The 13412-nt window shown below is 41.6% G+C and overlaps 1 protein-coding gene, 1 non-coding gene and 1 pseudogene across 2 annotated transcripts; 2 read left to right on the top strand and 1 right to left on the bottom strand.

Annotated features, from left to right (window-relative positions):
• The first annotated feature begins 4527 nt into the window (after positions 1-4527).
• TRNAA-UGC lies at positions 4528-4600 on the top strand. Its single transcript has one exon. It is a non-coding gene; the product is annotated as a tRNA-Ala (tRNA).
• A 1559-nt stretch (positions 4601-6159) lies between these two features.
• On the top strand, positions 6160-7483 carry LOC120685853 (NAD(P)H-quinone oxidoreductase subunit T, chloroplastic-like). The gene is made up of 2 exons (XM_039967962.1): positions 6160-6552; positions 6794-7483. The coding sequence occupies exons 1-2, from the start codon at positions 6245-6247 to the stop codon at positions 7212-7214; spliced, it is 729 nt and encodes a 242-aa protein (XP_039823896.1). The 5' UTR covers positions 6160-6244; the 3' UTR covers positions 7215-7483.
• On the bottom strand, positions 7300-13157 carry LOC120685851 (annotated as a pseudogene).
• Positions 13158-13412: the final 255 nt, after the last annotated feature.

Raw genomic sequence — 13412 nt, 5'->3', positions numbered from 1 at the left:
ATTGGGTTAAGTGCCTAGCACTGGCAGAGTTTTCATACAATAACAGCTATCAATCCAGCTTGCAAATGGCACCATTTGAAGCATTATACGGTCGAAGGTGTCGAACTCCTTTGAATTGGTCACAAGCAGGGGAACGCAAAATTTTTGGGCCAGATTTAGTCTCTGAGGCAGAGGAGCAAGTCAGAGTTATCCAGGTTAATCTTAAAGCAGCCCAATCAAGACAGAAAAGTTATGCAGACAAAAGAAGAGATCCTTTACAATTCGAGGTAGGAGACTTTGTATATTTGCGAGTATCTCCTACTAAAGGTGTTCAACGCTTTGGCTTAAAAGGGAAATTAGCACCCCGATACATCGGACCATTTGAAATTATCGAAACTTGTGGACCCGTTGCCTACCGACTTCGTCTTCCTTCTCAGTTGGCCGCCGTTCATGATGTCTTTCCTTTTAGGGGGGAAGGCTGTAACACCCTGGGTGTTTGCACAGTAATTTAAATAGGTGTCTACACAGTAATTGTGTTTGTTGATATGCATCTTGTGCTTGAAATGCTTAAAAAGGATCTTTTTGTAATTATGAAAGGTTATATGTGTAAATTATGATTTTATGCAAGGTCCTTTATATAGTTATTGTGTTTTTAGCTTTTATGGAGGGTGTTTGTGCAAAATTTCAGTACATTTAATGCATGGTAGTCATTTTTGCTTTTGAGTCTAGAGTTGAAGTGAATTTGCTTTGAAAAAGACAAATTTCCTAGAATTCAAAATCTCTTCAATGATTTTAATTTTAGCTCTTGAGTCTTTGGTCAAATAAATTTTTGCACAACATCAAAGTTGTAGATCTTGAAAAGTTGAACAACTTTCATGTTGGACACTTTTTCATTTGAGCTTTAGTTTAAAAGTTATTGCTTGTTTACAGAGAGGTCCCTGGAACTTTTGGTAATTGCAAAACGAACCTTTTCTTCCACCTCCAACCCCCTGCTCTGTTTTCTCTCTCGCCGCCGACAGCGCCGCCCGTCACTGCCGTGGAGCGCCTTCCCGGCCTTCCCGGCCATTAATTCGCCGGGCGCTGTCACCCACGCGTCGCCCCGGAGCTCCTCCCCCTCCTGTTGCCTCGCGCTGGAGCCTCCACAGCCGAGCCACGCCACCCCGGCGAGCCCAGAACCTCCCCGACGGCCGCCACCGCGACGCCGCCGTGGAGCGCCCACTGCAGAGCCCGCCGCCCTCTTCTAGCGAGCGCCCGAGCACTACACATATCCCAGGACTCGATTTTGTGCATCCCTTTGCTCTATCCTCGCTCCCACGCTGCAGAACACCACCGCCGCCCCGCTTGAACCCCGGCGAGCTCCACCCCGCTGCGGAGCCGCCACTGCAGACCCGCTCCACCCCTACATCCCCCACCATTAGCACCGCCTCGACCTCGCGCAGCTCCTAGACCATTTTCCCTCGCCCGAACCCCACCGGAGCCACCTCGCCGCCGTGCTCCGAGCCCGCAAGCCGCCGCTCGCCGTCGACACCCCACCTCCGACCGCCCTAGCCTCGATTCCAAGCACCCAGAGGTGCGCCTTGAACCCGTGAGGCTCACGCACCCCTCCACTCTCGCCGCCGGTGAGCCCCTCGCCGGGAAACGGCCGGTCAAACCTCACCTCCCCTCTCTGACCTGACCCAAGGACCGCGTGCTTGAATTTGAGAAAGCCCAGGGGGTTATCTGCGATGTCAGTGACCCATTGCAATAGTGCCTTAGGGACTGGTTTGCAATGTTTTTCAGTGATCTTTGAAATTCAATATCAATTCGTAGAAAATTCGTAAATTAGCAAATCTTGATATTTTGGAATCCTCTTGAAGAGCTCTATGCAGTAGAACCATAATATGTTAGGCTTTAGTTGCAAGTTTTTGCTGTAGATTTTGTTTTGTGTTACTAGGTGTATAAATACTAGTTCTTTAATCTTTTTCTTATGTGATACTTGAAAACTGATATTGCTCTGAAATTTTGGTAGTAGTTTACTCTTGTTACACTAGCTTTGCTATAAAAATTTCATGATCAGTTCTTTGTGGTAGCTTTTTATTTGATTTAATCCTTGTTTAGTATACTTTATTTATGATAAATAGTTTCTGTTCTTGTTAAATCCTGAAAATATTCCTGAGTGTTCATCTAGAATATCTTAACTTGTCCAGGAAGTTTGAGCATCAGTTAATGGCTAGAACAGGAGATAAAATTGAATCTTTCTAAACTGTTGTCTGTTTTGTTTATTTTCTCAGAATTAATTATGTGTAGGTAAAATCGTGAGAAATTCACAGTAGATAAATCATCCCTGTGTAGATCTCATGTTAAATTTTGAGCTTCTGATCTGCTCTAGTTTGAACTGTGTAATTCTTGCTTGTTCTAGATGTTATCTGAGTAAAAGAATTATTCTGACTAAATGGTTAAATGTTTTGGCATGATTTTTACAGGGTAGATTACTTTGTTCATTTTCTGTTTAGTGTAATTTTGGTAGAATTTATTACTATTTGTACTCTGAGTTGTTGATTTATTTACAAACCATGACTTAATTGTATAGGAAATCACCACCCCTCATTTTATGAAGTTAGTTAACTTCTTTTGTGCAGTTGATCATGATGCCTTGTGTAGTTAAATTTGTTATTTAACTACTCTATAAACGATTGCCCATGTTTGTTTATAATGTTGTTCTTGCATTACATATAGACACGACTGCCTTATCGGACGGGACGTACGAGCTGATCCCGGAATCTGACGGAGGTGATCTAGAAGCTCAAGTAAACACTGCGGAACTAACTGAAGCCCCGAACCAAAGTTCGGAAGAGCCTAGCGCTGAAATAGTTAGCAATTATCGAGAAGGCAAGCCCCGGACATAACCTATATTTCAAATTATTATCATTTACTGTTACTACTTACTTGTGCATTTACAGTTCTTAGGATTTGAATTGAAACCCTAGATGCATGATCCTAGGAACCTATGTACTGAACACTAGACCTGAGTTCGACTATCTGCTAAGCTTATAGGAACGGTAAAAGTCGAGTGATTGCCTGTCACTCGCGAGCTTTATAGGAATTGCTTGTTTACTTTCTGTTATCAATATAAGGACGACAGACGGGGTTGTGTTCGATATCATGTCCTATGTGAGACCCCGTCTGTGTTGATGAACTTGCTAAGGTCGCGGTGTGTGGTAGTGCTGGTTAAGTTTTTGAAAGTACTAGTCACATGCCGTAAATATGGTACGCGGCAAGCCTAGTAGCCGATTGGACCGGGGAGTGGATATACCTTTCACTCTCTCAGTAGGGATAGGTTTTATTATTATGTTGCGCAACACTACGACTTCAAGGGACAAGGTTCGGCCTTGGAGCCCTGTAGTCGGGGAGAGTGACCCTATCCACAAGCCGGAAAGAAAGGTCAACGGTTGTTTGGGAATGACCCGACGGTATTCCAGACGTGTGTGCTAGGTTACCCTTGCAAGGTTGAATTTCGATTCAGAATCGTCCGCCTCTCACGATGAAATGAGACTGCTTGATCTCTTTGCCACACAGAGTAATAAGAGCAACAATATTCTTATTAATCTTGATGTTTGCTTAGAAGTTCCACCATGATTTGGATAGTAGATGCTTACATAGAATGGTTAATCAACTAGAATCTTGAAGCTAAAACTTGAAAGTAAGGACTTACTCTTTATTGCTTTTCAGCAAAGGAAAACCAGAGCCTTACAAAGCTTTGCATAGTCTAGCTAAGGTGGGCTACTTATACCCGTTGTCGGTTAAGTCTTGCTGAGTATTAGAATACTCAGCCTTGCTGTTGAAACCCTTTTTCAGGTATGAGTTTTGAGGATCAGATCGCTAGCTTGACCTATCCTTGCGCGTTGCCTCCTGGCTGGTCCGTAGAGTGGGATACGTCTTCGGCCGGCAATGACTATGACGAGTGATACCATGCTTGGGCTAGCCTGGTATCCTTTTTGCGACGCGTTGTAGCCGTCGTGTTTTATCTTCCGCTGTTTAAATTCTGAACTTACTCTTATGTTTTGTATAACTGTTTTACTTAAGTTGGTTTTGTAATAATCTTTTGAACTGGTTTGTAATCTTTAATATGCCTGTGTTGTAAAATTGTGGTTGTAATATCTCTGAACTCGCCTTCGTGTGGGGTATGCTTGTTCGATCCGAGAATCGGTGGTTGTATCGGGACGTTACCCGACAGACCAAAAATTGTTCCGTTTGAAGTGCGTTTAAGCTAATGTTGCCTTTATGGTGATGGTTTACGCACTTGAGCCGAGATAATTTAGGCGGTTCTGCCACACTAGCTAGTTGACTTCTTTGGTGGTTTGGGTGAAGTGCAGGCGTGTCCGATTCATATCGTGGACATGCATGGTCAGTTCATGATGACACGCGAAGGAACTATTTGTCTCGCTTTTATTTCCCCTCTTCTACAAGTACCTGATTCAGCCTGCACCACCTGCTTGGTCGTCGCTCTATCGATCTGGAAGTATCGTCACTTAAACTATAAATCTGTTATTATTTTTTTGTCACAAAAGAGGGGATGTAGCTCAAATGATAGAGCGCTCGCTTTGCATGCGAGAGGCACGGGGTTCGATCCCCCGCATCTCCATTTTTTCTTTTATTTTTTAACTTCAATTTTCCCTCCACAACAGCAGACAGCAGGAATACAAGCAGCTGTGTTGGGGTGTGTGTGGCTGAACCGCTTTGCGTGCGACCTTAGCTGACGCAGGTGTTTCTGTGGCAGAGATTTTCCAAATTTTACCAAGGTGCCGATAAGGAAAATCCTCGGGTTCCTACAGTTGCTGTTTCGTTAATCTGTGGCCATAGGTAAGGATGGATTTGGATGGCTGAACATCCGAATTATCTGTATTCGTATCCGCTTAAAATGTAAATATGGATATCTGTATTCGTATTCGATTTTAATATGGATGCATCCGAATCCGATTTTGAAAACTTTTCTCTATCCGATTCCATATTCGTGTTCGAGGAATATCCGATCACATCTGTATTCGTCCGTATCCGCAAAGAAAAAGTGACTAGTGAGACAATTTTAAACTTATCTTTATACCTAATTATTTAATGATGTACACTATTTAAATTATTTAAAAAGCTAGATAACTAATAATATATTTATTAAAATTAGTAATAATATAAAAATTAACTTTAACTATTTAATACATTTATTTCATGATTAAAATTATTTTATACGAGTCAAATTAATTATTTATTTAATGATAAAATCTTTTTTATATATCTTAATTATTAAGTATTTAAATATGTATTTATTTTACCTTTAAAATTAGTATTATATATTTAATATAAAATCTATATATAGATAATTATATTATTTTTTTATTAGTTATCTTCTAATTCTTTACTCCCTACATGTATAATGATTTTGATCTACTATAAAATTATTGACAAAATAAACTGATACTCGTGATAGCTCTATGTTTCAAATCGAGAAGGTATCCGGATTCGAACTATTTGTTTTGTATTCATATCCGATGTGATCCGCATTCCTATTCGTATCCGAATTAAAATGTGGTAAAAGGTGACATTCGGATCTGATTTCATCCGTATCCGATCCGAATCCATCCTTAGCCATAGGTCATCCATGCATGCTGCAGCTGCACCATCGCTCAGAATTGTAGCTGTAGCTGGTATCTTGTTAAATTTAAACACTAAGACTCCCATTCAGGGACTAAGAAATCATTACTCTTGGATTCCGATTAGACCACGATTGACGGACTAAGGACTCGTCTCTTGCTTTAATAATATATATAGTAGAGATAGATATAGAGATAGAGATTAAAAAAATCGTTATGCATGAACAATGCAGCAGTAGAGAATAAGTTTGGGAAAATTGGATCACTGATTTAATCTGGCGGCAGAGCAAAACATCTGAACTCCCGAGTCCTGAGATAGTAAATCGGTACTACCTCAATGTAAATTTGGATGCGCAATGTATTATGTATATAACGACCGAATCCGCCGTAATTTATTTCCATGTCGTCGTACTTTTCTTGATGTAATTCGTGACGAATAACTTGAATTGTCAGTGTATTATACGATTAACGACAACACCAGACAACGTATCCTGTGTGAGGTGGGGTCCACCTAATCGCCTTCCTACCACCACTCACAACCCGCATGCACGAGCACCTCTGTGGCTCTGTCTCGACTCTCAAGACTTCTCTCCGCAGCCTCAGATAATACTCCCCTGCCGCTGACGCTGACACGCACATTTCCCATGGCGGCAGCCACGGCCTCGCGCCCCCTCACGCCCCTCCTCCACCGGCACCAGCCGCGCAACCGGCGGCGCGCGAGCGCCATCGTAGTTGCCGCCGCGAGCACGCCGGACGCCGAGCCGACGGCCGCAGCCGGTGCGGGGCAGGAGAAGAAGAAGACGGTGGACACGAGGATACACTGGTCCGACCCGGACGAAGGGTGGATCGGTGGCAAGGCCAAGAAGGACGGCGCTGGCGGCCGCGGCAAGAACGAGCCGCTGGGAGGGAGGTTCGCCGACCTCGTCAACGCCGCGTCCGAGTCTCACTACCAGTTGAGTCCATTTCCAGTCCAGGCTCCTTCATCCAAGCTGAATTAAACTCTCTGAAACGTAGTTCAAATTTCCAGATTCAGTCAATCTCGTTGCCGTCAGTTGCTTCTTCGCTTCAATTAAGCACCAAAACTATTGCTATTCAGCTCATATATGTCCCTAATGGAGAATTAATCCATGTGTTAACTGCAAAATCTGTGACTGACCTGAGCATCTAACATGACTTGATGTAAATTATCAAAGGTTCCTGGGGATAACGCCGGAGGCGGACATCGAGGAGATCAAGGCAGCGTACCGGCGGCTGTCCAAGGAGTACCACCCAGACACGACGACTCTACAACTCAAGGTGGCGTCGGAGAAGTTCATCCGCCTCCGGGAGGTGTACAACGTGCTGAGCAAGGAGGAAAGCCGGCGGTTCTACGACTGGACGCTGGCGCAGGAGGCCGAGAGCCGGCGGCTGCAGCAGCTTAGGTCCAGGCTCGAGGACCCCTACGAGCAGGACATCCAGAACTACGAGTCCGTGCCAGACATGGTCGACCGCCTCGGCGGCAGGAACATGAAGCTCAGCGACCAGGCCATGACCGCGCTCACCATTGATTTCGTCATCATCATTATCTCCGTCATCTGCATCATCTACGCTGTGTTCTTCAAGGAGCAGTACTGACAGCAGCAAGGTTGAAGGAGTGTACCATATACAGAACAGTATTCCTAGGTAAATTAACTGATAATACCTCAAGACTGTCTTTACAGATGTTATATACAGTGTCATCTTGTTTTGTCAAATAGAACAAGATAGCAACAAATAATTCATGGTATTGTGTCAACAATCCTATGTGTTTGTGTTTCCTCATCAAACCATAATTCCAGTATATAGGTCTCTGAGACAATCTTGGTTTATTGGACCAAAACTTTCAAACATTTGAAATTGGAAAAGAGGCAAAATCACCTAAAAAGACAACAGGTGCACATGCTGTACTCTCCAGTTATCTTTGGTCAAATAAGTGAGAAAAACTGGAGGTAATCTCCCATGCGTCACATGAACCAATAGCATGGGTAGTGGGTATCTAATGTTTAACCTTCACACTCAATGATCTTGACAACAGAAGAATCACCAATCTTTTCAAAGATTATCACCCTGTCGAAAGGCTTCACTATGCCAACTGACCGACCATAGTTCAGTGCCAGTTTTATCCCATACTCTTCCTTTGTGAGCCCACCAGTTTCGGCCTGATAGAGAGTTGAAACTGACCTGGTAAGTTATATGTTTTTTTTTACATGTAGCTCTAACCTTAACAAAAACAACTTCATACATACCTCATCAGTACTCCCCATCAAAGGGTACACGCCTCTCACTGCAAAACATTGCCTTGCCTGAAAGTGATTCAAAAATGGTCAAACAAAAGTTTGCAGATCCTGCTTCATGGTGAAGAAAAATACTGTATGTAAGTACCAAACTCAACAAAATCCAAGAGGTGCAAATTAGTCACCTGAGTGGTTCCATATGAACGCCACTTTGATGGATCGGATCCTTCACGCGGGAAGATAACTGCTAAAACTGGCATTGTCGGCCTGTACTTAGAAATTAACCTGCACAACAATAAGCATGAAATTATTCAATTGCTTCATATGGTGTGAACTTGTCTAGTCAGGTGTTGATGTCAGAGTAAATATAGGGCACCTAGCAGCTCTCCCTGAGAATGTGAATACGACAATTGCAGCAGCTTTTACTTTAATCGCAGAACCAACCTAAGAAAAGCAAACAATGGTTGATCAGTAATATTCTAGATTAGAAAACCTCTATTTGTACGCAATGAAAGATAGTATTTACCGCTGCTGATGCCACAGATTCCTCATGGGGCATCGGATCACCAACATGCCACATTACTTTCTTGAATTGAAGTGGCTGGTTATACAGTCTCAGCCTAGAAGATTTATAACTGATTAGTCAAATAATTTGGATGGTTCTACTAAAGTTTATTCTTATAAATAGGTAGAGACATACTTCTGCACATATCCTGCCCACAGTACTCACTGCATCAACAGGATAGAGCCCTCGAAGTGTCTCCGCACCGAGCAGAATACCATCAGTTCCTGGAATTTGAACAGCGCAAAAAATAAGCAAGACATTCATTATGTGGCCAAAATGTAGTTAATGTTAACTAACCATCTAGCACAGCATTCGCAACATCAGTGGCCTCTGCACGTGTAGGGCGTAGATTGTCAATCATGCTGTCCACAACTCTAGTGACGATCACAGGTTTACCCTCTAGATTGCATTTATGAATAGCTGTCTTCTGGAACATGAAAACCTAATACGTCAAGAGTACATGTGTCAGCAACTATATGCAGTCACAGCATTTATGTAAATTTTGAGCAGGCAAGCAAATGTTGCAGCAGTATTTCTTGGTCTTTCTTCGGCCTATAATAGCATCAGTTATTATTGCTATTCTACTTAAGACTTACCATTGCAAGGAATAATTGATTGACATTAATATTGAAATATCTGATAACATGCTAGGGATAGACAGCATAAATAGTTATTCCATAGACAATTAAAACATACATTTTCTGGTGGAAGATCAATTCCCAGGTCTCCTCGAGAAAGAATGATGCCATCAGCCTCTTTGAGAATTTCATCGAAATGATCCAAACCCTAGAATGAAATGCACAATGCAGTAATTACAGCATAGTAATGAAACAAACCGACAACAGGGTCTTTGCAAAACATGATGATTACCTCAGAATTTTCAATCTTCGCATATATTTGTGTCTCAGGAAGATCATGTGATTGTAAAAAGGATTTAAGCTGCACAGCACAAATATCTGAAGATCAGCAGGGTCTCTACAATTATAATATGTTACTTCAATAACTCAGATACTGTATGCCAAAAAACATGAATAGCTTATTATGGTACAAAGAAGTGAATAATGTGTGCTCTCAGATCAAGGGATCAGTCGCAAACTAACACCATATCCATATGCAAAGATCAAACAAACTGATCACCAATATATTTTTATGTACAAGTGTCTGTTAGATTGTCTTAGACACTATTTACCCCATGTACCTCAATTAATTGAATAAGCATTAATGTTGTTGATTATCTTCAGATATGAAAGTACATGTGTACATGTGGATGCACCTTGACTAAATGTATAGATTCAATTGGTTGATAATTTGCACATAGCTCTTACAATTTGGGTTTTGCTAGTGCAATCGCTGTTGCAATGATGTCTCAGATAAGTGATCTACTTGAAGGAACCATAAAAGCAAAATGAAGTAGGTGAACAGTCAACTGAATGTTTAATTCAAGCACAAGATTGAAAGCATTAGGAAACAAAACTAACCTCCCTTACATCCTCAGCAGAGCGGGTATGGGAAAGAGAAATAATATCAATGTTGTTACGGGAACACCAAGTTGAAATGACCTATTGCAAGAAAACTGTGCTCAGGACCATCTTCAAAACATATAAAAGCAGTAGTATGCCCTTATAAAAATATATGGGCCTTAGTAAACAAAGTAATCTTTAGAGAATTGAGTGTTTAACTTTGAGGAATGTGATTTGATGTATCAGCATCTAAAATGCATTCACATATAGATCGAAGACAGATTTCTGCGTATAAATGCATATTGCTCAGGTAAGGGACTTATGTTTATACATACAGCATTATAGAAAGCACAAATTCTTCTATACCTGCAGTATATTGACTTGTAAAGCCCAACCAGAAAACACATTCAGTTTCTTTCATGCAAACCATATAATTTCTGTGGTTGAGTTTTTGGTCAAAAGCAAAACAAAAATAATATATAAATAAGACAGGACATGAAAAAGAACTATCATTTCTTTTCTACAAAAACGTTTTCTAGCCTAACTTTTTGTACAAAAAGAATGTAAAGCAGAACAGGAATATTGCGCTAACAAACTTAATGATGGTGTAAAGAAGTTGAGAGGTGGTCCACAGTACTTGTTTATCATATTCACTCAATGTTGGCAAACTGATGTGGACTTGTGAAGCATGCAAAGTGAAAATGGGACCAGCAAGTGTAGCTGTATTCTTCACAAGACAATTCACATTTTCACCGGAAGTGTCCACAACCTACAAATTGTGTCATATGTATGAGGAATTTAGGAACTGTAAAATAGAATTTACGTGACAATAAAAATAAAACTGCACACACCTCTAACCAGACAGACGTTGTTTCGCTTCCTGTGAAGAGATATTGACCCATAAAAAGAGTATCACCCTTCTTCACGTCCTGAATTCACAGGAAGGGCTATTTAGTAGAATATTCTATGTCCTAAGAATTTAAGTATTAAAAGTCAAATAGAAATATTAAATACGAGGTATTTTTATTGGCACAGCAGAAAAGTTGAGATGTTTCTTATTGCACATGATACTCTCAACTTAGACCAGGTGAGCAGAAAAAACAATGTGGATTGTGGGGAGCAAAAGAAACAAACATTTCCATGTAATCCACATTATTCACTTACTTTTGCGAGATCACCAAATTTAATTGGTAAGATCTCAGCAGATAGAGCTTTAGATATATCTGGAGTTATGATAACATGGTTCCCAGCTTTCAACTCAATTGGCCCACCAGTGGAATTGTGAACCTGAATTTCTGGTCCCAGAGTATCAAGCATTACCTATGCATAGTAATTATAAATCAAGTTAGATGCCTCCAGGATATGCCTCTGAGAATCAATATGAAAAAAGTGGCAAGCAAAGGCATCAAATTTTCTTGAGTTAGAAGAATGCACAAAAGGCCAACCAAAATGAACATAGGAAAGTCATGAACATTCAAAAAGAGAAACAATCACAATTCTCTAACTCAAAGGAACTTATAAATAATAAGTACACAGAAAATAAAATCTAAGCAGGAATTTTCGGAAAAACTATAAATATATGATATCTCAAAATGCAAAAGTACGATATGCCTTTGTGCTAACCATTGAAAAGAAATTCAGCATGTTCTCCAGCTACTTCAGAAAACATATCCGGAAACAATTGAAGACAGTTTGATTGTCTACCACAAATAGTAGATTCGACTAATCTTACAATAACTGAGCAATCATCCTTCCGTAGTGCCACCCAAAGCCAGAAGCTCCATTATTTTACACAAAATAATTGTGATAAAAATCCTTTTCAAAATGTTAGGCATCCATATTGCAGCATGTGTGCACATGGAACAGCAAATTGAAACATCAGAGTGCTAAATTTTAAAATGAACAAATCCTATTTGTCAGGAAGGGATTTGTACAACTTCCTTAATAACAATATAAATGAAATAGAAGCCCATGCAGAAAATGAACCAAAAACAGGGGACAACATGTTTCAAAAAATGTTGATTATACCATACAGTAGTAGACATATAAAATGTGACTTATAAGCATTCAAAATTTACATATGCGAATGCATAATAGAACACCAAAATTAATTTCAAAGCTACCATTTCAACAATATTGTGAATATTCAGTCTATAAACATAAACTGAAATCAAATGACAAAACCATGTTACCATAAAACTGTCTTCAAAAGTAAGACATATAAAACCCCGCGAAATAAGTTGGAAGTGACACAGGTCAATAGGCAATGTCTTTTCCACTCAAATTCGAATTCCCCATGCATGGCAATGTTTGCACATTGAAACATACTTTAACAAGCATGTCCAGAGATGCTAATAATTGAGTCAGAATAAGAATGAACTTACAGGGCACAACTTCTTCACATTCTGCGCCGCTTTCCTCAGATTGTTAAGGGTCTCCTGGTGATACTCAGCATCCATCCATGAGAAATCGAACCGAGCAACTGCAAAATGAAAGATACTCATATCATCACCACTATTAGCATTAGTTATCACTTATCAACATAACAGTAACCAGCAGTATCAAAGTAAGCCATACTGCAAATAAATCCAGGAACAGATAAAGTTGTGATCAAACTATCTAACCTGACATTCCAGCAGTGAGGCATCCCTGAATAACCTCTACCGAGTGCGACTTGGGCCCGAGCGTCCCAACAATCTTGGTGAGGGACGGGAACACTTTCTGCACAGGTGCAGGATTCAACGGTAAGAAAGGATCGATGTCCATAATCCCCGAGACCAAATCAGACCTACGAGTTCCATTACAAGTCATCGCACTAATTAAGGTGTACTGAACAATCCCAATTTCTAAAATCTCACACACAAATTGGTGCCGTCACAGGTTGGTGAGGGCAAATTGACCCGACAATAAACCCCGGGCTGACCCTGCTAGTGACGCGAATCACACACATTATTTACGAAATGGATCCCCGCATTTCCGCGAAACCCTGCCCGGCCTCTCCGCGCACCAAATCGGACGAACCAACCGACCAAAAAAACACCGCGATTCAACAATAATCAGCACATCCAGATGCCGGGGTTGGAGCCGGCCCCACATCAGGTGCGTGCGGACGCACGGACGCCTCAATCGAAAGATCTGTAGAGTACTGAGGGAGCGAGAGAAATGGATGTCCGGACGGGGGGGGGGGGGAGCTGGCGGCGGCGCTTACGGGCTTGGCTGGGGCGAGCACGGAGGCGAGGCGCACCGGCTCCTCCAGGAGCATGTGGCTGGCGCCCTGCATCTCTCTCTTCCGGTCCTCCTGCTTCCGCGAAGACCACCCTCCCTCGCTGCTCTAGGGTTTTGCGGCCGCGCCTCTCCCCTCTCTCCGGCTCGATGCGATCGCCGCGCGGCTCGAGGGACGAGGACGGGAGAGAGAGAAGGGAGCAAACAAATCGTGGGGAGAAAGAAAGAAATGATGATGGGAAGAGAAGAAAAGTAAAAGAAGGGCGAACACGTGGCCTTTCGACTTGGCTTCCCGTTGGTTTGGATCTTCTCG

The sequence above is a fragment of the Panicum virgatum genome, chromosome 8N (assembly GCF_016808335.1).
Source record: "Panicum virgatum strain AP13 chromosome 8N, P.virgatum_v5, whole genome shotgun sequence".
Lineage (NCBI taxonomy): Eukaryota > Viridiplantae > Streptophyta > Magnoliopsida > Poales > Poaceae > Panicum > Panicum virgatum.
This window is presented reverse-complemented; position numbering and strand designations above follow the sequence as displayed.

Excerpts from the sequence above, each read along its gene's own strand:
- LOC120685853 (XM_039967962.1), top strand. The coding sequence starts at position 6,245 with ATGGCGGCAGCCACGGCCTCGCGCCCCCTCACGCCCCTCCTCCACCGG. Across the intron at positions 6,553-6,793 it reads GCGTCCGAGTCTCACTACCA|GTTCCTGGGGATAACGCCGG; the intron begins GTTGAGTCCATT and ends AAATTATCAAAG.